General features: G+C 37.4%; 1 protein-coding gene across 1 annotated transcript; it reads left to right on the top strand.

Annotated features, from left to right (window-relative positions):
• The first annotated feature begins 2,767 nt into the window (after positions 1–2,767).
• LOC110542004 (FERM domain-containing protein 3-like) lies at positions 2,768–19,682 on the top strand. The gene is made up of 2 exons (XM_060365234.1): positions 2,768–2,894; positions 19,126–19,682. Exons 1-2 carry the CDS (start codon positions 2,768–2,770, stop codon positions 19,680–19,682), a joined length of 684 nt encoding a protein of 227 aa, XP_060221217.1.
• Positions 19,683–22,516: the final 2,834 nt, after the last annotated feature.

Below are 22,516 nucleotides of genomic sequence, written 5' to 3'. Positions count from 1 at the left end.
TTCTTTGGCTTACTACATAGAATGGCTATTTTTATCACCACAGAAGAGGACGTAAGCACACAAAATAGAAGTGAATAGAGACAACTTGACTGATTACAGCTCACATCTGTCTTACAAGAACATGGACAGAACAGCTGGCTTGCAATTTGCTGAGACTCAGACCTTTTTTTAAAAAAAGTGTATATCAAATTAGGTTTCACTATTGGCAGAATTTAGTCTCAATTTAAATAAGTATAGAGGCAATATTTGATTTATTAATTTTTTCCAAAGAAATCAAAGAGATAATTTCTCATTACTGAGTGCTGCCTGTTCAAATGAGTTCTTATTAATCCTTTGATAATCTTTATATGTTTTACTAAAAGGCATAACTTCATACAAAATTGGTTTTCAAACTTTATTTTTAATTTAAAAATATTTCAAGTTAAATTTGTTAAAATTTTTGATGCATTTTACTTTATTTTTTTGCATTTAAGTTTAAAATTACACTTTACTATAAGAACATTATAAATAAAAATTTAAGAATCCTTAATAAGATTCAAAATCAATAGTCACATAGTATTATGAAAAATGTGCAGGAAGTACTATGTCATACATGTTTTAAATCATAAGTATAACACTCTTGTATAAAACATCTTTTGATGATATGTGAAATAAACATTTGAACCATTAAAATCATTTATGGTGTGTAATTTTTTTAAATAATATCTTTTAGGTATCATTATTGGTGAAAAATGAGGAAGGGCTAATATTCTAGGCCCTACATTTTTGTTATAGGTTTATTTTGTATGTGGGGACTTTACTCAGAATTGTACCCAGATGGAGTTGAAATTGATTGAAGATTTATGAATTTACAGTTTGACAATTTGAGGTCTGAAATTTTGAAAATTTTGGATCATGGCTTAAATTTGAAAAGTGTCTCATTCTATGGGGACAGGACTTATTGTACTGTTCCTGGAACTACAAATCCATGAGTCGGAGTAGGAAGGCCCTGTGATGTCTGCAGAGGTGACCTCCTCTACCCCCTATCACAGTACACTGTGTCCTCTTTCAGGATTGTTGCTTGTCTCTTGTTTTATTCTGAAGGGTATGAATTGCATGGCTGAACTTTTTCTGCTTATATAAACATACTTTCTTCATTTAGCTGTATATTGCAAGCATTTTCTCACATTGTTAAATTTCTATATGTACAAATTTTAATGTCTATGATTATTACATATATCGAATAATATTCTCATTGGAAATTTAATGTTTTTATTGATATAAGTCATGCCTTGATGAACATGTTTATCAACATTTCTGACTGTTTACTCATAATAAATTTCTGAAATTGGATTTTAGATTTAGGGAATGACATATTTGTAAAGTTCCATAAGTTTTATTTAACTTCTTTCTGTAAATGCTGCTAATTTTAGTCTCATAATAAAATATAACAAAGCAGAATCTCAAATGATGGTTTTAAATGTAATCCTTTGTCTCCTGAGAGAATAAAAATCCACTTTCATTATACAATCTTTGTTTGTCAGCAACTTAGAAGCCAAAAAATATATGGATGCATGATGATATAATGCAAAGACTTTTATTCTGAAATCAGTAGAAAAAATGTCAGCAAAAACATATAAGTGAAAGTGTTCTATGTATTTTTATTGATTGGTTAACATTTTCAATTATAAAGCCTATTTGTACCTTTAGTAGGATATGCTAGAATATAAGCATATTTCTGTGACATGCACAAGTGCAAAAGTTTCAAAGTGTAAAGAGAATGTGATACTTGACTCCTATATTTAAGACACATTACAGCTTGCAATTCAAGCACCAACAGCTGTCAATATGGAGATTTATATTTTAGTCAGCTGTTATTATTTGAATGACATGGTTCCACAAGGCATTGCTACTTATTAATTTTATGAATTTGTCCAGGACAATTTTCTCTATAAGCCTTGCCTGTAAAATGAATGAAGTGTTGGCATGGTGATGTGGATGGAGAGGAGGCATGCAGAGAACTCTCTTCTTTTTTTTTTTTTTTTAACTTTTATTAATTAAGCTTTATTCAGAGAACTCACTTCTCTGGTGAGAGTAGTGCACATGCCTGCCCCATATGGCCCCTAAATACCACCAGCAGTGTGGCAGGTCCTAATTGAAACTTCGTACACATGTGTAAGAAGTCACACTGAAGAATGTGAACTACTTAACAGATCATTTCATGTTGAAGCAATACTATCAAAACTAGGATACCCTGTTTTCAAATAAGACACCTTATTAAAAATAATTATGATTTACTGCTTAAATATTTTTTTCTATTTAAAAAGATGTGGCTTGCATTATTTTTAATTGGGCAAACTTGCCCTAGAACATAATAGAGGCTTATTAAATATGTTTGAAAAGAAATAAAAGTAGGTTGTTTCCTCCATTGCAAAATTAGAAAATATTTCTTTTACTCTGGGGTTTTGACATTTGGCAAAGACCACTGATCTGGATGGAATAGAAAAAGCTAAGTAAGGACTATGCATAAAATTTTATTGTTCATCAGAGGAGGGGTGAGAGTTTATAAATAGCATCCCCTCCCTCCTCCTTGCCCAATGTCTATCCCTCATGAGTTATTTTTGTTGGCTACATTAAGAACCTGACATTTGATTCATTCTCAGTGTGTCCTGCCTTGGTCCTTTGAAACAGAATGGGCAGTGAGCAAAGGTCAAAGCTGTTGTTGCTGGTTGCATATGTACAGGGCCATGACTGATAACAAAGACTGAGGAAGATCACAATATTAAATATGGCAAAATGCTTGGTCAAGATCAGGACTCAACGAAGCCTCCATCTGCACATGATGAATCACTGCAACAGTAATGTGTTTGTCCGTCTACTGAAACATGGCTCCAAGGTCATACCTCGAAATGCTGGTATGTGCTTTGGCTTTGGCTGGCTGTCTTTCTCTGCCTAGATAAGTGTGACTGCTTCCAGCTACATGCTCACTATGGTGAAGGAGTGAAGAAAGAGGGAGAAAACAGGAGGGAGAGAAGTAGAGAAGGGTACTGATGAGTGTAAACAAGTAAGTGAGAAAGGAATTGAGAAGCCAAGTTTTGTATTGCGCAAGAAAATAATAAAGATTACCTTCTTTATTCAGCAGATACAAGAGGAGGAGGAGGGCTGTTTTGTGTTCCTCCAGGTTGTTCAGTAGTGAGAGATGATGCTGATAAGGCATAATAAACAATTAAAACACTTCTCTGCTTCTCATTATGAAAGATTCTGATCTCAGGTCTGCTTCTGAGTATGAGGCAGAGCCCCATTTTTTTTTTTTTTTAATCTGCAAAGTAGAACTTTATTAAAACAAAGTATCAGGTCCTCTTCTGGTCTCCGAGGGCTCACACATACAGAGAAACATGCACTTGAGTACAATTAAAATTGAATAAAAATAATCAGCTAAATAACTACAATCAGGATGATGTTATGTCAGTTTCTTTTCCTGGTAACTATCATGTTTTATGATATTGCATGATATGAGAAAGTAAAATAGAAATTGAATAGAAAATTAAAGTCATATCCACAGCCATAATGATATTGTAGCATATATGCCTATTAAGTCAGATCATCATCCATAATGCTGCTGAAATTATATATGTTCCTATGTTTGTGTGTGTGTGTATGTGTGTGTGTGTGTGTGTGTTTTAGCAACTGATTATAATACAATTTATGTTAGAAAATAGCTGGAATTAGTCATAGCTGAGTAGTAATTACAAAATTCACTTAGTATGAACTGTGTCTTACAAAGGTGCCTGGGAACTCACAATCCTCCTCTAACCTCATGAATTGTGTGATTTATTTATAAAAGCATTAGATTCCTCTTATTTTAAAAAGCACAAATGTATAGAAAATGTTATTAATTATTTATAAGTATTATTAATGCTCTCAGTAATAAGTTAGGAAAACTGAAAATACCACAAGCAGTGTTTTTTTTTTAAGACATAGAATTTTTCTAGCTATAGCATTTTTCCTTTTTTAAAATTTAATTTATTTTTGCAGCCAGTCCTGAAGATACCTGATAAAACAGGATCAGATGAATGGGGAGGAGGTCCCCCCCATCAGTGGACTTGGAAAGGGGCACGGTGGAGATGAGGGAGGGAGGGAGGGAGGGACTGGGAGGGAATGAGGGATCGGGACACGGCTGGGATACAGAGTTAATAAAATGTAACTGATAAAAAAAAATAAAAAAAAAGAGAAAAAAAATTTAATTTATTTTATTTTTCATTACACTTTTTTTACTTTGTATCCCCCCTCTAGTTCCTTCCCTCCTCCCCTTCCAACCCCTCCCTTCCTCCCCCTTCTCCATGCATTCCCTTCCCCAAGTCCACTGGTAGGGGAGGGTTTCTTTTTCTTCCTTCTGATCCTAGTCTGTTAAGTTTCATCAGGAGTGGCTGCATTGTCTTCCTCTGTAGTTTGGTAAGGCTGCTCCCCCCTCAGGGGGAGGTGATCAAAGAGCAGGCCACTGAGTTCATGTCAGATAGCTATAGCATTTTATAATGCATTTTAAACTTATGATTGACAAAGGAATTCCCACATTAATATGTATTACTGTGAACCTTATGAAAACTGACCAAATAATATATAGAATAACTATGTAATGTAGAAAAATTATAATTACAAAATAATCACAAAATAATATTTGGAAGTCAGCATTTCTTGGTTTTTGGTCATCAAGGATAGTCATGAAAATAATTTGGAAACAGGCATTTCTCTATGATTCCTAAAAGAATATTTGTTTGGGTATAGAATACATACTTTATGGAAATGATACAACTATCTTTAAAAGACAATAACAAAGTAGGTACGAGAATGTTTGCTCTCCATATGACTACTAAATCTATTAGGATCATGTACGTAGCATTTGGGAGGCAAAATGCCTAGGATGTAAGTCAGTGATAGAGTCATTCCTTGTGTCGTTACTAGGTCGTAAGTTTTAGAAACCAGGGATTATAAAAAAAAAAGTTCCAGCTTTTTACTTTACCTGAAAACAGAAGTACAGTCTTTCCTTGTATGCATCCTTGGTTAGAATGATATATTTTTCTAGATGACACAAAGTGATTGCATAGCACCCACAGTTTATATTAGGGTTCACTCTTGGTGTACCTTGGTACATGCTATGAATCTGCACAGGTACATGTCAGTGCTGTATTATAAAAAAAGATTTTCATTAAAATCATCTTTTCTACTCTCATAATTATTGTTTTTACTAACCACTGCCAGCCATTAAAAAAAAAAAAAAAATCTCCGTCATCTTTTCCAGGCAGCAACATAGTAGAAGTCAGATAAGATGCAGACTCTTCTATTTCACCCATAAATATATAAGATTTATCCAGAACATCATTTCAACACAAAATTATATGACTTAATTGGATATATTTATTACTGTAATTTTTATTTTTAATTATTCCTGTAATATTTCCCCATTTATTGTTTCTGAAAATTTGTAGATAACTGTAGTTAAGTTATTTCTTTGGTAGAAATCTCAAGTCCTTGCATTTTTGGAGGTAAAGATTTAATGGAAAAGGGGCCTAAACAAAAGCACAGAACAGTATGGTTTTTGTTTATAATGCTCTACAAGGTGGAATGATAGCTGTGAATTTAAGTTGCTCTTGAGAACAATTTACAGAGAATCATAATTGACACTGGCTTAAATAATAAGATAATTTTTTTAATCTAAGATAAGTTCCAGAAGCAAATGGTGAAATTAAGTTTTCTCTTTTTACATTTTATTTTTTTTTGATTATTACAATTTATTCACTTTGTATCCCAGCTGTAATCTCCTCCCTCATCCCCTGCCAATCTCACCCAGTTTACTCTTCTCCTATGCCCTTCCCACAGTACACTGATAGGGGAGGTCCTCCTCCCCTTCCATCTGATCCAAGTTTATCAGGGCTCATCAGGACTGGCTGCATTGTCCTCCTCTGTAGCCTGGTACAGCTGCACTCCCTCCTAGGGTGAGATGAGCAAAGGGCCAGTCACTGAGTTCATGTTAGAGACAATCCTTGATCCCCTTACTAGGGTACACACTTGGATACTGAGATACTCTGGGCTACATCTGAGCAAGGGGTCTAGGTTATCTCCTTGCATGGTCCTTGATTGGAGTATCAGTCTTTGCAAAGATCCCTGGGCCTGGATTTCTTGGTTGTGTTGGTCTCCTTGTGGAGCTCCTGTCCCCTCCAGGTCTTTCTATCTCCTGCTTCTTTCGTAAGATTCCCTGCACTCTACCCAAAGTTTGGTTATGAGTTTCAGCCTCTGCTTTGATACACTGCAGGGTAGAGTCTTTCAGAAGCCCTCTCTGGTAGGCTCCTGTCTTGTTCCTTGTTTTCTCCCTCTTCTGATGTCCAACCTATTTTCCTTTCTGAGTGAGGACTGAACATTTTACCCAGGGTCCTCCTTCTTGCTTAGCTTCTTTTTTATTTTATTTTAAAATATTAGTTATAGTATATTAACTTTGTATCCTAGCTGTAGCCCTCTCCCTCAATCCCTCCCAACCCTACCTTCCCTCCCTCATCTCCTCCCTGCCCCTTTCCAAGTCCACTGATAGGGGAGGTCCTGCTCCCCTTCCATCCAACCCTAGCTTATCAGGTTTCTTCAGGTCTGGCTGCAATATCCTCCTCTGTGGCCTAGTAAGGAGGTTAAAGAGCCAGCCATTGAGTTCATGTCAGAAATAGTCCCTGTTCACCTTACTAGGGAACCCACTTGGATACTGAGCTACCATGGGCTACCTACATCTGAGCAGGGGTTCTAGGTTATTCGCATACATGTTCTTGCTTAGCTTCTTTAGGTGTACAGATTTTAGTATGGTTATCTTATATTATATTTCTAATATCCACTTATAAGTGAGTATATACCGTGTGTGTCTTTCCTCTTCTGGGTTACATCACTCAAGATGATCTTTTCTAGATCCCACCATTTGCCTGCAAATTTCATGATGACCTTGGTTTTAATTGCTGAGTAAATGTACCACAATTTCTGTATCCATTCCTCCACTGAGGGACATCTGGGACCCTGAGATTTCATCTTACACCCAACATAATAGTTAAGATAAAAAACTCTAGTGATAACACATTCTGGAGAGGATGTGGAGAAAGGGGAACTCTCCTCCATTGCTGATGGGAATGTAAACTTGTACAACCACTTTGGAAATCAATCTGATGCTTTCTCAGAAATTAGGAATGGTTCTACCTCAAGATCCAGCTATGCCATTCTTAGGCATATTTCCAAAATATGCTCAAGTATACACTAAGGACATTTGCTCAACTATGTTCATAGCAGCTTTATTCGTAATAAGTTTCCTTTTATATCTCTTTCCAACTCTTCCGACTGGCAGGGATTCACCTTAATAGAGTGAATTTTGCTATGATTTCTGGTTTTTCCTTCACTTTCAACATTGTCAAGATAATCAATTTTGGTTAGTTTTGTGTGAACTTGATACAAGCTAGAGCCATTTGGGAAGTAGTACTCTGTATTTAAAAAAATGCCTCCATAGACTATCTTGACAATGATTAATGTGGGAGGGTCTAGCCCACTGTAGGCTGTGCTGTTACTGAGCTGGTGGTTCTGAATTGCATAAGTACACAGGCCGAGAAAACAATGAGAAATAAGCCAGTAAGCAGCACCCCCATACCCCTGCCCATGACTTTTTCTTCAGTTATTGACTTGAGTTCATGCTCTGAATTCTCACAGTGACAGAGTGTGACCTGAGAGTTATAAGAGAAAAGATACTCTTTGCCTTCCAAGTTGTTTTATCACAGCAATAGAAGTCCTAACTAGTACAGAGTCTTTACATTTCGAGGGTCTTTTAAGAAGCAAAATCCTTTCTCAGAAGTCCCATTTTCATGAGCTTTTCCAAATGTTGATTTCTATTAAGTCTGACTGGTACACTGGAATTGAACCTTTCAAGTGTTTTAGTATGCTAATCATAATAGCACTTAGTCCTTGACATATGAAAGGATCCTGACATACATTAATGTATGTCCCCTTGCCTGTGATATCTTGTACAGTTATGACCTAAAATTTCTCTTAATTTATATATAGGAAGTAAGAACATATCAATTGATGTAACTGGCTCATCAAATTAGTAAAAAGTCAAGAGTCCAGCAAAGTGATGTCAGAACTGGTATCCTTAAAGTCAATGTTAATGTCCAAGTGGGTAATAAGGGTGCATCATTTCCCAAACTTCTTTGACCAAGAACATTCATTCTGAAGAAAAGCTGGCATCATTTTCAGGTAGTGACTGGTAGTCTCAGGCTGAGCAAGTCTTAATCAGAATAATAAAACCAAACATATGGTTGAGACTTTCCAGGAAGAAGGTAGAATGAGAAAAAGAGTACTGAAGTCACTACAAGGATTGAGTAAACTCAGTCTTGAGTAAACTCAGGACTGAGGTAGCTAAAGCCAGTAAGTGAATGCAAAAATATTGTTGACTCATGAAGGCTGAGTGATGAGGACAGAAAATGAATGAATACACTCACACACACACTGGCTTTAGCAACATCGTAGTCATTGGTGAAAGTCATTTCCGTAGGCGGTATGCAGAAAAGCACATGATTTAGATATGCAGGAAAAAAGACTACATAAGTTCTCATGAGTTTTAGACATTGGTAACAAAACAAGATGTTACTCTAGGTGTCAAATAAGTCAATGGGAACAGAGGTGAAACCATGAAGTCATTACTTCATGACCACCATAAGAAGGGAACTCATTTTGCCAGATGAAGCTCCCTGGAATAGTAAAGGGAACATACACATACACACACACACACAAAATGCTGAGCTACTGGGAGATTAGCACCTTCCTAAAAGGCAGTAGGTACAGAAACAAAAAAGTCTTTAGGATTGCTGTGTGTGTTTGTGTTTTTGCCTAAGTTTCCATTTTTCATCCTGTTTGGAATCACAAGGATAATTTTTCATAGGTTTAACTTAGGATAAACAAGCTGCATTCTGAGGATGTTCAGGGACATGTCTGGTATGAGATATTCTGAAATGTCCAATTGAAAGTGAAAAATACTCATTGAGAAAGTCAAGGGAATTTTTAATTTAAACCCATGGATCATGAATTTCATTTGAAGATTAAACTATAGACTGCTTACTATGGATAGAAAACATTTATATGACTGATGCCACAAGCACTATATAGTAAAATTTTAAAGTTTACTTTACTCCAGATTTAAGCTGTAAATACCAATAGCAAATTAGCTATTACTTTGGTCCCATGTTGTCTATGATACAGTATTAAGTGATAAGGCATCAGATGAAATAGTTGTAAAATTGATTGAGAGTAAGGAGCATTTTTATCATTGTATGAAACAACAGGCACATATGAGTGGTCACTCTGTGTAATAAAGCTGTGGTTTTAGTGAACAAAACTAGTTCAGCAACAGAGAAGAATGGAAAATAATTTAGATTTTGGATCCAGACAGGGTCAGGAGCAAATCCCTAATTAACCCCTTCTTTAGGGGAAGAAAAGTGAATTCTTCTGTCATCAGGAACAGCTGCCTGGAATTCTTGGATAAATTGAAATATCAGAAATCTAGATGATAAATTTTAAGTTTTATGAGTAGTAGACTATACACTCTACAAAACTGCAATATATATTGTGTGAACTCCAGAGATCTTTGGTAAAAATAGGATTTTAAAGCTATTAGATGTAGCAAATCTGTTTAGTTTTTTTTCCAGGTACCAAAACTACGTGTTAACCCTTGCAATTGATACTAAGTTTAGTCAGACTGTGGGGACAGGCTTTAAGGAAGCAAAATTAGAGAAGTTAGCAGTGCAAAGGAGGGTACTTTCTGTGGACCCAAGGCACAGCTGTAAAGAATTAGCATTTCTTTTGCAGAAGACAAACCATAAAGGACTATTTTTCGTGGCCTGATCTGCCTTATGTTTCCAAAGAACTTGGAGTTTCTGGGTTTGTAGTAACCCTTAAGTGGGCAAAGACTGAGACAAGGTGTTAGGAAACTATTGCTAGAATCTATATAAGAAAGGCCATCTGCTCTGAGCTGTGTTCAAATGGAGAGATTAAGAATTCCTGGAAATTGGATTCTGGGCACATTCTGAAGACAGGTATACAAAAGCCACTCCTAGGCCCAGCGTGAGTGTCAGTAAAGAGAGTAAAGGTCTTGGTCTGAGCAACTAGAGTATGGGAGTGCCATCAAAACATGCTGTAGTCTACAAAATCAAGCTATCCCCTATCCTGGCTACGGTAGTGGGATACAGGAAGCAAAAGATATAAGAGTGGAATACTTGAAGAGGATATAAAAATTATTTTATAAACAACAACAAAAAAGCATGCGCCACTTTTGAGAGGAAAATAAAGCAAGAGGGGGCAGTCTTTGTAGAGCCTGAACTATTCAAATTAATGCAGGATTTCATTGTTTACTTAGCAGTAGAGTCCAGGGACCTCCTGCTGGGGAGAAGTCTTCTCATTAAAAGATGCTACACATTCCTAAAAGCCACAACATTTTGATCTGTATTTATATATACACTTCAATTTTCATGAAACATTATCTGATAGGAGAAAATTTATGGTTTATAACCTTTTATTTCCCTCCACTGAGATGCAGTCTACTTAAAGTATGCACTATTTTAAACAAATAATTCACTGCCATTTAGGACATACACATTGATAGACAACCAATACTTCTATGTAGTGTCACAACATTTTTATCACCTATAAGGAAATCTTGAATCTCTTAAGCAGTTACTGTTAAAGTTACTGTTCATTCATTTCCTCCCACAGTTCTTGCTGACCACCATAATGTGTTCTGTTTTTGTGACTTTTCGTATATTTGCTATTTCAAGGAAAGCACACACTAGGAGACCTTTTTGTGTCTGGATTCCTTCACTTTGTATGTAGTTCTATGCTTTACTGTTGATCAGTACTTTGCTGCTTTGTATGTCTGACAATATTTTGTTGAATGAATAGACTGCGCTTTCTTTATACAGGCATCCACTGAAACACAGGGCAGTTTTGCTTTCTAACAATTCGTGTTGCCTTTCCATGAACATTTGTCTATAACAATTTTTTTTTTTGAGAATGTACCTATGAGTGAAATTACTGGGTCATATGATAGGTAATTCTACATTTAACTTTGAGAAACCACTAGAATTTTCTACATAGTGATTGAGCATTTTGCATTTCTTCTTACAATGTACAAAGTTCTAATTTCTCAATATTTTCACCAACAAGTGAAATATCATCCAAGTAACCCTGAAGTTCTAAGATGTTGTACTTTTGGTTTGTAGCGCCCTGATGATTTATGATGCTGATCATTTTTTCTGATGTCTAATGATCATTAGCATATGTACTTTTTAAACTTTTTGAGGTTATAATACAATTATAGTATATCCTCTTTCCATTTCATCCATCCAAATTCCCTCCCAACCAATCTCTTTCAAAGTTTTAATCAGTTTTTCTTTACTTGTTTATGTGTGTGTGTGTTCCTACGAGGTCTGTATAATTGGCTTATATGTTTTCAAGGATTATTTCTTTTGTTTTTCTTTATTTTTTTCTTTTAGAGTTTTCGAGATAAGGTTTTTCTGTGTTGTCTTGTATGTCCTGGACTTTGTAGAATCTGGTCTCAAACTCACAGATACTCATCTGCTTGCCTCTACCTTTCTGAGTGCTGAGATTATAGGCATGTGCTACTTTTCCCAACTCAAGGATTATTTCTTGTGGTCTCTATAATTAATACTGAACGCTGTTCTTAGGTCAGAAGTACCAAAAAAATATCTGTTGGCTTTAAATAATAAAAGTAAAAAGCAAAAATCTCATTCCTACACTTTTTAATGACAATGAAATTATGAACTATTTTCTGATTGATATTTACCAGTGTTTTTTGTTTGTTTGTTTGTTTGTTTTGGTGTTGCTCTATCCTAGATAGAACACCTTTGATATTTTGTTTAGTTTTTTAAATTTTTTTAATTTTTTATTAATTACAGTTTATTCACGTTGTATCTCCCCTCCCAGCCCCACCCTCCCTCCCCCTTCTTCTCGATTGCCCCTTCCAAGTCCACTGATAGGGGAGGTCCTCCTCTCCTTCCTTCTGATCTTAGTTTATCAGATCCCATCAGGAATGGCTGCATTGTCATCTTCTGTGGCCTGGTAGGGCTGCTCTCCCCTCAGGGGGAGGTGATCAAAGAACAGGCCTATCAGATTATGTCAGAGGCAGTCCCTCTTCCCATTACTATGGAACCTACTTGGATACTACGCTGTCATGGACTACATCTGTGCAGGGGTTCTAGGTTATTTCCATGCATGTTCCTTGTTGGAATATGAGACCCTGGGGAGACCCCTGTGTTCAAATTTTCTGGATCTGTTGCTCTCCTTGTGGGGTTCCTTTCCTCTCCAGATCTTACTATTTCCCATGTCTTACTTAAGATTCCATGCACTTTGCCCATCAGTGTCTGCTTCGATAGTCTGTAGGGCAGAGCCTTTCAGAGGCCCTCTGTGGCAGATTCCTAGGTTGTTTCCTGTTTTCTTCTTCTTCTGATGTCTATCCTCTTTGCCTTTCGAGATGGGGATTGAGTGTTTTAGTCAGGGTCCGCTCTCTTGATTAGTTTCTTTAGATGTTCAGGGTTTTAGTAGGTTTATCCTATGTTATATGTCTATATGAGTGAGTATATACCATGTGTGTCTTTCTGCTTATGGGACAGCTCACTCAGGATGATCCTTTCCAAGTCCCACCATTTACCTGCAAATTTCATGATTTCCTTATTTTTCATTGCAGAGTAATACTCCATTGTGTAGAAGTACCACAATTTCTGCATCCATTCTTCAGTTGAGGGGCATCTGGGCTGTTTCAAACTTCTGGCTATTACAAATAAAGCTGCTACAAACATAGTTGAGCAAATGTCTTTATTGTGTACTTGAGCCCCTTTTGGATATTTGCCTAGGAGTAGTATGGCCGGATCTTGAGTAAGTGCTATTCCTAGTTGTCTGAGAAAGCGACAGATTGATTTCCAGAGTGGTTGTATGAGTTTACATTCCCACCAGTAGTGGAGGAGGGTTCCCCTTTCTCTGCAACCTCTCTAGCATGTGTTGCCACTTGAGATTTTCATCTTGGCCATTCTGATGGGTGTAAGGTGAAATCTCAGGGTCCTTTTGATTTGCATTTCCCGAATGGCTAATGAAGTTGAGCATTTCTTTAAGTGTTTTTCTGCCATTCGATATTCCTCTACAGAGAGTTCTCTGTTTAGCTCAGTTCCCCATTTTTTAATTGGATTACTTGGTTTGCTGTTTTTCAGCTTTTTTAGTTCTTTATATATACTGGATATTAGCCCTCTGTCAAATAAAGGGTTGGCGAAGATTCTTTCCTGGTCTGTAGGCAGTCATTTTGTTTTGATGATGGTCTCCTTTGCTTTACAGAAGCTTTTCAGTTTCATGAGGTCCCATTTATTGATTGTTGCTCTTAGAGCCTGTGCTGTTGGTGTTCTATTCAGGAAGTTGTCTCCTGTGCCAATAAGTTCAAGGGTATTCCCACTTTTTCTTCTAGCCAATTTAGTGTGTATGGTTTTATGTTGAGGTCTTTGATCCACTTGGACTTCAGCTTTGTGCAAGGAGATAAGTATGGATCTATTTTCATTTTTCTACATGTAGACATCCAGTTAGACCAGCACCATTTGTTGAAGATGCTATCTTTTTTTCCATTGTATGGTTTTGGCATCTTTGTCAAAGATCAGTTGTCCATAGATGTGTGGGTTTATTTCTGGGTCCTCTGTTCAGTTCCATTGATCCACCATTCTGTTTCTATGCCAGTACCATGCAGTTTTTATAACTGTTGCTCTATAGTACAGCTTAAGATAAGGGATGGCGATACCTCCAGAAGATCTTTTATTGTAGAGAATTGTTTTAGCAATTCTGGGTTTCTTGTTATTCCATATGAAGTTGAGAATTTTTCTTTCCAGGTCTGTAAAGAATTGTGTTGGTAATTTGATGGGAATTGCATTGAATTTGTAGATTGCTTTTGGTAAGATGGCCATTTTTACTATGTTAATCCTGCCTAGCCATGAGCATGGGAGATCTTTCCATCTTCTGATATCTTCTTCTATTTCTTTCTTCAGAGACTTGAAATTTTTTTCATACAAATATTTGACATCCTTGGTTAGGGTTGCTCAAGGTACTTTTGTCAATTGTGGCTATTGTGAACGGTGTTGTTTCCCTAATTTCTTTCTCAGCCCTTTTGTCTTTTGTTTACAGAAGGGCTACTGATTTTTTTGAGTTAATTTTATATCCAGCCACTTTGCTGAAGGTGTTTATCAGCTGTAGGAGTTCCTTGGTAGAGTTTTTGGGGTCACTCACTTATACTATTATATCATCTGCAAATAGTGATAATTTGACTTCTTCCTTTCCAATTTGTATCCCCTTGATCTCCTTCAACTGTCTTATTGCTCTAGCAAGGACTTCAAGTCCTATGTTGAAGAGATATGGAGTGAGTGGTCAACCTTGACTTTTCCCTGATTTCAGTGGGATTGCTTTAAGTTTCTCTCTGTTCAGTTTGATGTTGGCTGTAGGTTTGCTGTATATCGCTTTTACTATGTTTAGATATGTGCCTTTGTATCCCTGATCTCTCCAATACTTTAAACATGAATGGATGCTGGATTTTGTCAAATGCTTTTTCAGCATCTAGAGAGATTATCATGTTTTTTTTTCCCTTTCAGTTTGTTAATATGGTGGATCACATTGATGGATTTCTGTATATTGAACCACACCTGCATGCCTGGGATGAAGCCTACTTGGTCATAGTGGATGATATCTTTGATGTGTTCTTGTATTCAGTTTGCAAGTATTTTGTTGAGTATTTTTGCATCAATGTTCAGAATGGAGAATGGCCTAAAATTCTCTTTTATTGTTGGGTCTGTGAGGTTTAGGTACCAAGGTGACTGTGGCTTCATAGAATGAGTTTGGTAGTGTTCCTTCTGTTTCTATTTTGTGGAATAGTTTGGATAGAATTGGAGTTCCTTTGATGGTCTGGTAGAATTCTGCATTGAAACCATCTGGTCCTGGGCTTTTTTTGGATGGGAGACTTTCAATGACTGCTTCTATTTCCTTGGGGGATATAGTGCTATTTAATTGCTTTACCTGGTCCTGATTCAGTTTTGGTAAGTCGAATTGGTCAAGAAAATTGCCCATTTCATTTAGATTTTCAAGTTTTGTGGCATATAGACTTTTGAAGTAAGTCCTAATGATTGTTTGGATTTCCTCAGTGTCTTTGGTTATGTCCCCCTTTTCATTTCTGATTTTGTTGATTTGGATGGTGTCTCTCTGCCTTTTAGTTAGCTTGGCTAAGAGTTTGTGCATCTTGTTGATTTTGTCAAAGAACCAGCTCTTGGTTTCATTGATTCTTTGAATTGTTTTATTTGTTTCTAATTGATTGATTTCAGCCCTGAGTTTGATTATTTCCAGCCATCTACTCTTTTTTGGTGTGTCTGCTTCTTCTTTTTCTAGGGTTTTTAAGTAAGTCATTAATTTGCTTGAATGCACTGTCTCGAATTTCTTCTTGAAGGCACTTAGTGCTATGAACTTTCCTCTTAGCACTGCCTTCATTGTGTCCCACAAGTTTGGGTATCTTGTGTCTTCATTTTCATTGAGTTGTAGGAAGACTTTAACTTCTTTCTTTATTTCTTCCCTGACCCAGCTGTAATTTAGTAACAAGTTGTTCAGTTTCCATGTGTGTGTAGGCTTTTTGCTATTTCTGTTGTTACTGAGGTCCAGCTTTATTCCATGGTGATCAGACAGGATACAAGGGATTATTTCAATCTTCTTGCATCTGTTGAGGCTTGCTTTGTGACCAACTATGTGGTCTATTTTGGAGAAAGTTCCATAGGGTGCTGAGAAGAAGGTAAATTTTTTTGTGTTTGGGTGTAAGAAGGTTCTGTAAATGTCTGTTAGGTCCATTTGATTCATGACCTCTGTCAGAGACCTTGTTTCTTTGTTTAATTTCTGTTTTGTTGATCTGTCCTTTGTTGAGAGTGGGGTGTGGAAGTCTCCCACTATTAGTGTGTGTGGATCTATGTGTGGTTTAAGTTTTATTAATGTTTCTTTTACAAATGTGGGTGCCCTTGTATTTGGGGCATAGATGTTCAGGATTGTGATGTCTTCCTGGTGGAATTTTCCCTTGATGAGTATGAAGTGTCCTTCCCCATCTCTTTGTATTAATTTTGGTTGAAAGTCTATTTTATCAGATATTAGAATGGCTACTCCTGCTTGCTTCTTGGGTCCGTTTGCTAGGAAAATCGTCTTCCAACCCTTTACCCTCAGGTAATGTCTATCTTTGTGTCTTAGGTGTGTTTCTTGAATGCAACAGATTGCTGGATGTTGTTAGTGTATCCATTCTGCTAGTCTGTGTCTTTTTATTGGAAAGTTGAGTCCATTGATGTTGAGAAAGATTAATGACCAGTGGCTGTTAGATCCTTTGGTTTTGATGTTGGCTGTGGTCATATGGTTGTGTGCTTGGTTGTTTTTTGTTTTACTGTAGTGAGGTTAATTATTTCCTGTGTTTTCTTGAAAGTAGCTAGTTTTCTTGGGTTGTATTTTCTCTTCTAGTATCTTTTGTAACGCTAGATTTGTGTGTAGGTATTGTTGAAATTTGTTTTTGACATTGAATATCTTGTTTTCTCCATCTATGAGGAGTGAGAGTTTTCCTGGGTATAGTAGCCTGGGCTGACATCTGTGTTCTCTTAGTGTCTGCATGATATCTGTCCAGGCCCTCCTGGCTTTCATAGTCTCTGTTGAAAAGTCAGGTGTGATTCTAATGGGTTTGCTATTATATGTTACTTGGCACGGAATCTTCCTTTTCCTCTATTCCTATTATTCTTAGATTTTGTCTTTTTATGTTGTCTTGAATTTCTTGGATATTCTGTGTCAGGAATTTTTTAGATTTAACATTTTCTTTGACAGATACATCTATTTCTTCCATTGTATCTTCCACACCTGAGATTCTTTTTCCCATGTCTTGTAGTCTATTGGTTATGCTAACCTCTGTAGTTCCTGTTTTCTTACCTAAGTTCTTGCTCTCTGCAATTTCCTCCATTTGTGTTTTCTTTAATTTTTCTAATTCTATCTTCAGATCTTGAGCCATTTTGTTGATTTCCTTCACCTGTCTGACTGTATTTTCCTGTTTTTCCATCACTTCTTTCAGCTGTTTGTTTAAACTAACCTCTGTTTCTTTTATTTCATTCAGTGATATAAGCATTTCCTTTCTAAAGGCCACAAACTGTTTGGCTGCAACTTCCCCTGAGAGACTTTTCCAGGGAAGGACTGGGTGATTTAAGTCAGTACAGCTACCTTCCTTCCCTGTGGATTCTCTCATGACAGGAAATCCCAGTTTCTGGTGGTTTTTGTGCCCACCGATCAGCCTGGGAAGGTGACCAGGACACGCAGGCATGTGACTCTGGTCTGTGGACCTAGTGCCTGCACGACCTGGGGATTTCTTCTGGGTTCTGGCTGGGGGACCTGAGAGTGGTCAAGACCGATTCCCACATTGTGGGGGTTTCCTCTCACCTGAAAAACACGATCGCTGTTGTTTTAGGGCCCAGGGTTCAGTTTCTTGGTCGCTGTACAGGAAATGTTTTCTGGCTCTTCAGACGCCCTGTTCTCCTGGCGCAGCCATCTTGTCCCGCCCTCCCTTTGTTTAGTTTTAATTAAGAACCTAAGACTCAATTAGGTAAGCCAGCCTCTACACTTGAAAGGAGGTAACTGTATTTCCCATGTGTTGAGAAACACATTTATCTTTCCCAATATAAAAAAAAAAAAAAAAAAAAAGTACATACCGTTTGACCAAGCAGTTTGCTTTCTGGACATATCTCTAAGGGAAATGGACTGAAACAAAATGGAAATAAACTTTATATGTAAAGATTGTTTCTGGGACATTTTTTTTTTTACAACTAGACTAAGAACAACTAATTTTCCGTGCTAACAAAACACAGAAGCACAGATTTCAACATGAAAATGCTTAAACCTAAATTTTCTTTTTGTTTTTAAAAAGGCTTTATTAGAGGCTACTAGTTTAATATAGGACCAAATTACAAGCTGTCAGGAAGAATTTACCATTTCGAAAATATATATCAAAGGAGATAGAGGTCTGAAGAATAGAGGACCACTCCTGAGGCTGTCACGAGGGGTGCCCCTGGCCAGGAAGCATACTCTGTTGCTCCTAATAGGAGTGTGACCCAGCCCAAGGGCTGGGATTCAGGGTCAACCCAGACAGGTAGGACCTGGGTTCCTGAGAAAACATGGAAGGGAGCTGAATGTAAGCTGCCTTTGGGATTGGCCCTCCGGGCTGGGTACCTCTAACTTTCACAGTGGTGTTTCCCAAGGAGGTCTCTGAAGAGCAGGTGGGAAGTAATGGAGACCGGGAGGGATCCTAAAAGACAGCCCAACTGGAGCATTATCCTTTTTTGTTATTATTAATTTTTTATATTAATCACAGGTTATTTACTTCGTATCCCAGCTGTAGCCCTGTCCCTCATTCTCTCCCAATCCCACCCTCCCTTCCTATTCTCCTCCCTGCCCCTTTCCAAGTCCTTGCTCCTGGAAGAGTCCACACCAAACTGGCTTCTTTGTCTCCCCCAGGTACTAAGTGGAAGTGACCAGGAAACTGAGACTGCACTTACCACCTTCTCTTCCTGCATACACCATGATGAAATACACCCATTATTTTCCTTAAACTTAAATGTTAAGTGTAAAGAACAAAAGTGACTTTGTACACACAGTATGGCTACAATTAGAGGTTAAATATCCTTCACTAAAGTGATATACAAGTTAGTTGGTATCTAAGTATTTCAGATTTCAGAGGGTTTGCCAAGATTTTGCAATCTTTTCTTATTGTTTACTGATTGACTATCTTTAAACTGGAAACATGAGATTTCAAATTCTTTGAAATTAAAAAACTTCTATGTACTAAAGTTCTGAACATTCATATGTTCAAAAGTTTTGAATGTCATAACCTTACAGATTTTGGGTTTGTGGATCAGAAATTAACCTATATTTTGTTTAAAGTCAACATTTCTACAGAACAGTTTCATGTATTCCTTGAACTCCATTTGTTTCTACATCCAAATTTTTGGGAAAATCTGAAAATTAAACTTTATAAAATAATATTTCTTTCAGGTACGCCATTGCCTAAAGTTGATGTTTCTGAGCCCCTGGTTGCCAGCTCATCAGTGAAGAGAGCACAGTGTGCTGCAGATCCTCCAAGTGAAGAGAAAGATAAAAAAGTAAAAGAAGACCCATTGACCATTTCTGAACCAGCATACAATTCCAGCACCAGCCTGCTCCCTACCCCAGTGAATGATGATGAAGTCGATGTGCTCTTTGACTGTCCACCTAGGCTGGAGTTAGAAAGAGAAGACACAGATTCATTTGACGAACTAGAGGCAGATGAACATGCCTTTTTGATGGCTGAAGAGGAGGAGCTGAAGGAAGCTCATCAAGCTTTGTCATGGAGCTATTCCATCCTGACTGGCCGTATCTGGGTCAATCCTCTGTTCAAGCGTTGTTCCAGGCTCCTGGTGGTGGGCCTAGGACTGCTGCTGTTTGTATTTCCCCTGATCCTTCTTCTTTTGGAGTCAGGTATTGATCTCTCCCTCTTGTGCAGAAATGGGAACTTGAGCAGTTTTACTATGAATACTACTGTTTCCGAAAGGAGTGGATGGCTGGGAAGATAAATGTTTTTGTCTACATGTTGGCTTCCCCTGACAAGAATATAATCCTTTTTAGTAGATACCATATTTCAAATGTTCATGGGTCATAAAGCTCTATGTCAAACCCTTAAGTTGGATTTTTGTATTTCAATGAACTTAATTCCAGTTTATATCAAATAAGGTTATTTTAGTTATATGTTACAAAATCCGCCTATAAGTAACCGAAGATATTCTATTTATCTTGCTCTGTAGATTTTTTTTTATCCTACATCAGAGTGAATTACCATTTCCTGTTTCTTTGTCATTGTCATCATTATGAAAGACAATGCTAATAATTAGAGTTTTAGTCAAAGTCCAAGGGAAAACCTTTCAATACAATTCGTGGTGAAATAGCATTTTTTAAGAAATGTTTATACAGCTAAATTTATACTTTTTACTTTTAGTTTTTAAAAAGTATTTTAATTTCGGTAAATTTTTTTGCAAAAGTCCCACTGAATTATTTAAGTCTACGTATTGTAAATCTAGGTCACAAAGATGCATCAGTATCTTTTTAATATTATGGCACCAATTATTATAAAATACATGTTTGGCTGAAATATCCAATACTTTATAGCTATCTCCATATGATATAGAAAAATTAGTAGAAGCGAGTTGTAGTGAATTGTATAAACAGATGCTGGAACTGGATATATAGACAGAGAATTTTGAGTTGGCATGTGAGGGCATCTTGCAACATTTAGACATGGTAATCTTATACTTTCATTTGTGTTATGCCAGTGCATTTAGCCTGGATATGCAGGATGTTTTGACAATAAAGTGAAAATTATAGAAGAACTACTACAAAAATACACTAGCTAATTGCATATTGTTCAGTAATTGTAGTTAAAGAAGGTGGGTTGGACATATGGAAGGCATCAAAAAAGAACCCTGCTGACACTTATGGGAAAACAGCCTCTCAGCAGAAGTGATAGTGATTCAGGACACTCAAAAACATAAGAAACTGCTTATATATTCTTCCAGGCTACAACAACACAGTTCAGTGATTAATGACAGTAGAACATCCTTAAAGTAAACAGATAAGCAATTAAGAAATGGGGCTTCATGAAACTGAAAAGCTTCTGTAAAGCAAAGGACACTGTCAACAGAACAAAATGGCTGCCTGCAGATTAGAAAAAGAGTCTCACCAATCTAACATCTGACAAAAGGCTAAAATCTAAAATATATAAAGAACACAAGAAATTAAACAACAACAAATCAAATAATCTAATTAAAATTGGAGTACAGATCTAAACAGAAAATTCTCAACAGATGAATCTCCAGTGGCTGAGAAACACTTCAAGAAATGCTTGTTCAACATCATTAGTCATCAGAGAAATGCAAATGCAAATGACTTTGAGATTCCATTTTACACCTTTCAGAATTGCTGAGATTAATAACTCAAGTGACAGCACATGCTGGCAAGGATGTGGAGAAAAGGGAAAATGCCTCCATTCCTGGTGGAAGTGCACCACTTTGGAAATCAATCTGGTGCCTTTTCAGAATATTGGGAATAGTGCTACTATACCACTCCTGGCATATACTCAAGAGATGCCCCACCACACAACAAAGATATTTGTTCAACTATGTTCATACCAGCTTTATTTGTAGTAGCCAGAAACTGGAAACAACCCAGATGTCCCTCAACTAAAGAATGGATAAAGAAACAGTGGTACATTTACACAATGGAATACTACTCAGCTATTAAAATGAAATTTGTGGACAAGAGGATAGAAAAGATCATCCTGACTGAGGTAACACAGACCTAGAAAGACAAACATGGTATGTACTCAATTAAAGTCTGATATTGGCCATTTAGTATAGGACAACCCTATTACAATTCACAGACCCAAAGATGCTAAATAACAAAATAGGGCCCAAGGGAGGCTGCTCGAATCTCACTCAGAAAGGGAAATATAATAGTCAGTGGTTGAATAGAGGGAACAGGATAGAAGAGGGAACACTGAAGGTAATGAGGGTGGGGATCAGATATAGGGAGAGAGGGAGGAAAAAGGGTTTTCAGAGAGAAAAAAAAAACATGGGAAAGAGTATCTCTTAGTTGCTGGTGACCTGCAACAGGGTGGGCTTCTGAGAGAATATGGAGGGTGACTCTAACTGAGATCCCTGGTGGTGGGGGTCATGGAAACTGGAGAATTCACCCTCTAACCAGACAGGACTCCTGGTGGAGGGAGGGGAACATCAATCCACCCATAAAACTTCTACCCAGAATTTACCCTACTTATAGGAGGTACAAGAATAAAGATAGGGCAGAGATTGAGGGAATGTGCATCTCAAGGCCCAACCTGAGACTCACTCCATAGGAGAAAGCCAATTCCTGATGCAATTGATGATGCTCTATGTGTTTGCATGAGGGAGCCCTGACAGGCTCTGCCCAGCAGCAGACTGAAACAGAAACTGAGACTGACAGATTCACAGAGTGGAAGGAAGGACAGAATGATCAGGAGGCAACAGGAGCGCCACAAGAAGAAAAACAGATCCAAAAAACCTGGGCCCAGAGGAGCTTGTGGATACTGAAGCACCAACCAAGGACAACACATGGACTAGACCTAGGCCTTCAACCTATAGGTACACAATGGGCAGTTTAGCCTACATATGGGTTTCCTAGAAAGAAGATCAGGTGCTGTCTCTGACATGGTCTCTGTTGCATGCTTTTTGATCACTTTTCCCTGGCAGGGCTGTCCTGCCAGACATTGTCAAAGAGGAAGTGCACAGTTGTAATATGATATGACTGGATATACTGGGGTGGGTTTGTTGTTGGGCTCTCCTTTTCTCAGAGGGAGAGAGGAGAGTGGGATGAGGGA

The sequence above is a fragment of the Meriones unguiculatus genome, chromosome 12, assembly GCF_030254825.1.
Source record: "Meriones unguiculatus strain TT.TT164.6M chromosome 12, Bangor_MerUng_6.1, whole genome shotgun sequence".
Classification (NCBI taxonomy): domain Eukaryota; kingdom Metazoa; phylum Chordata; class Mammalia; order Rodentia; family Muridae; genus Meriones; species Meriones unguiculatus.
Note: the sequence above shows the minus strand (reverse complement) of the source record. Positions and strands in the feature narration are given on the sequence as shown.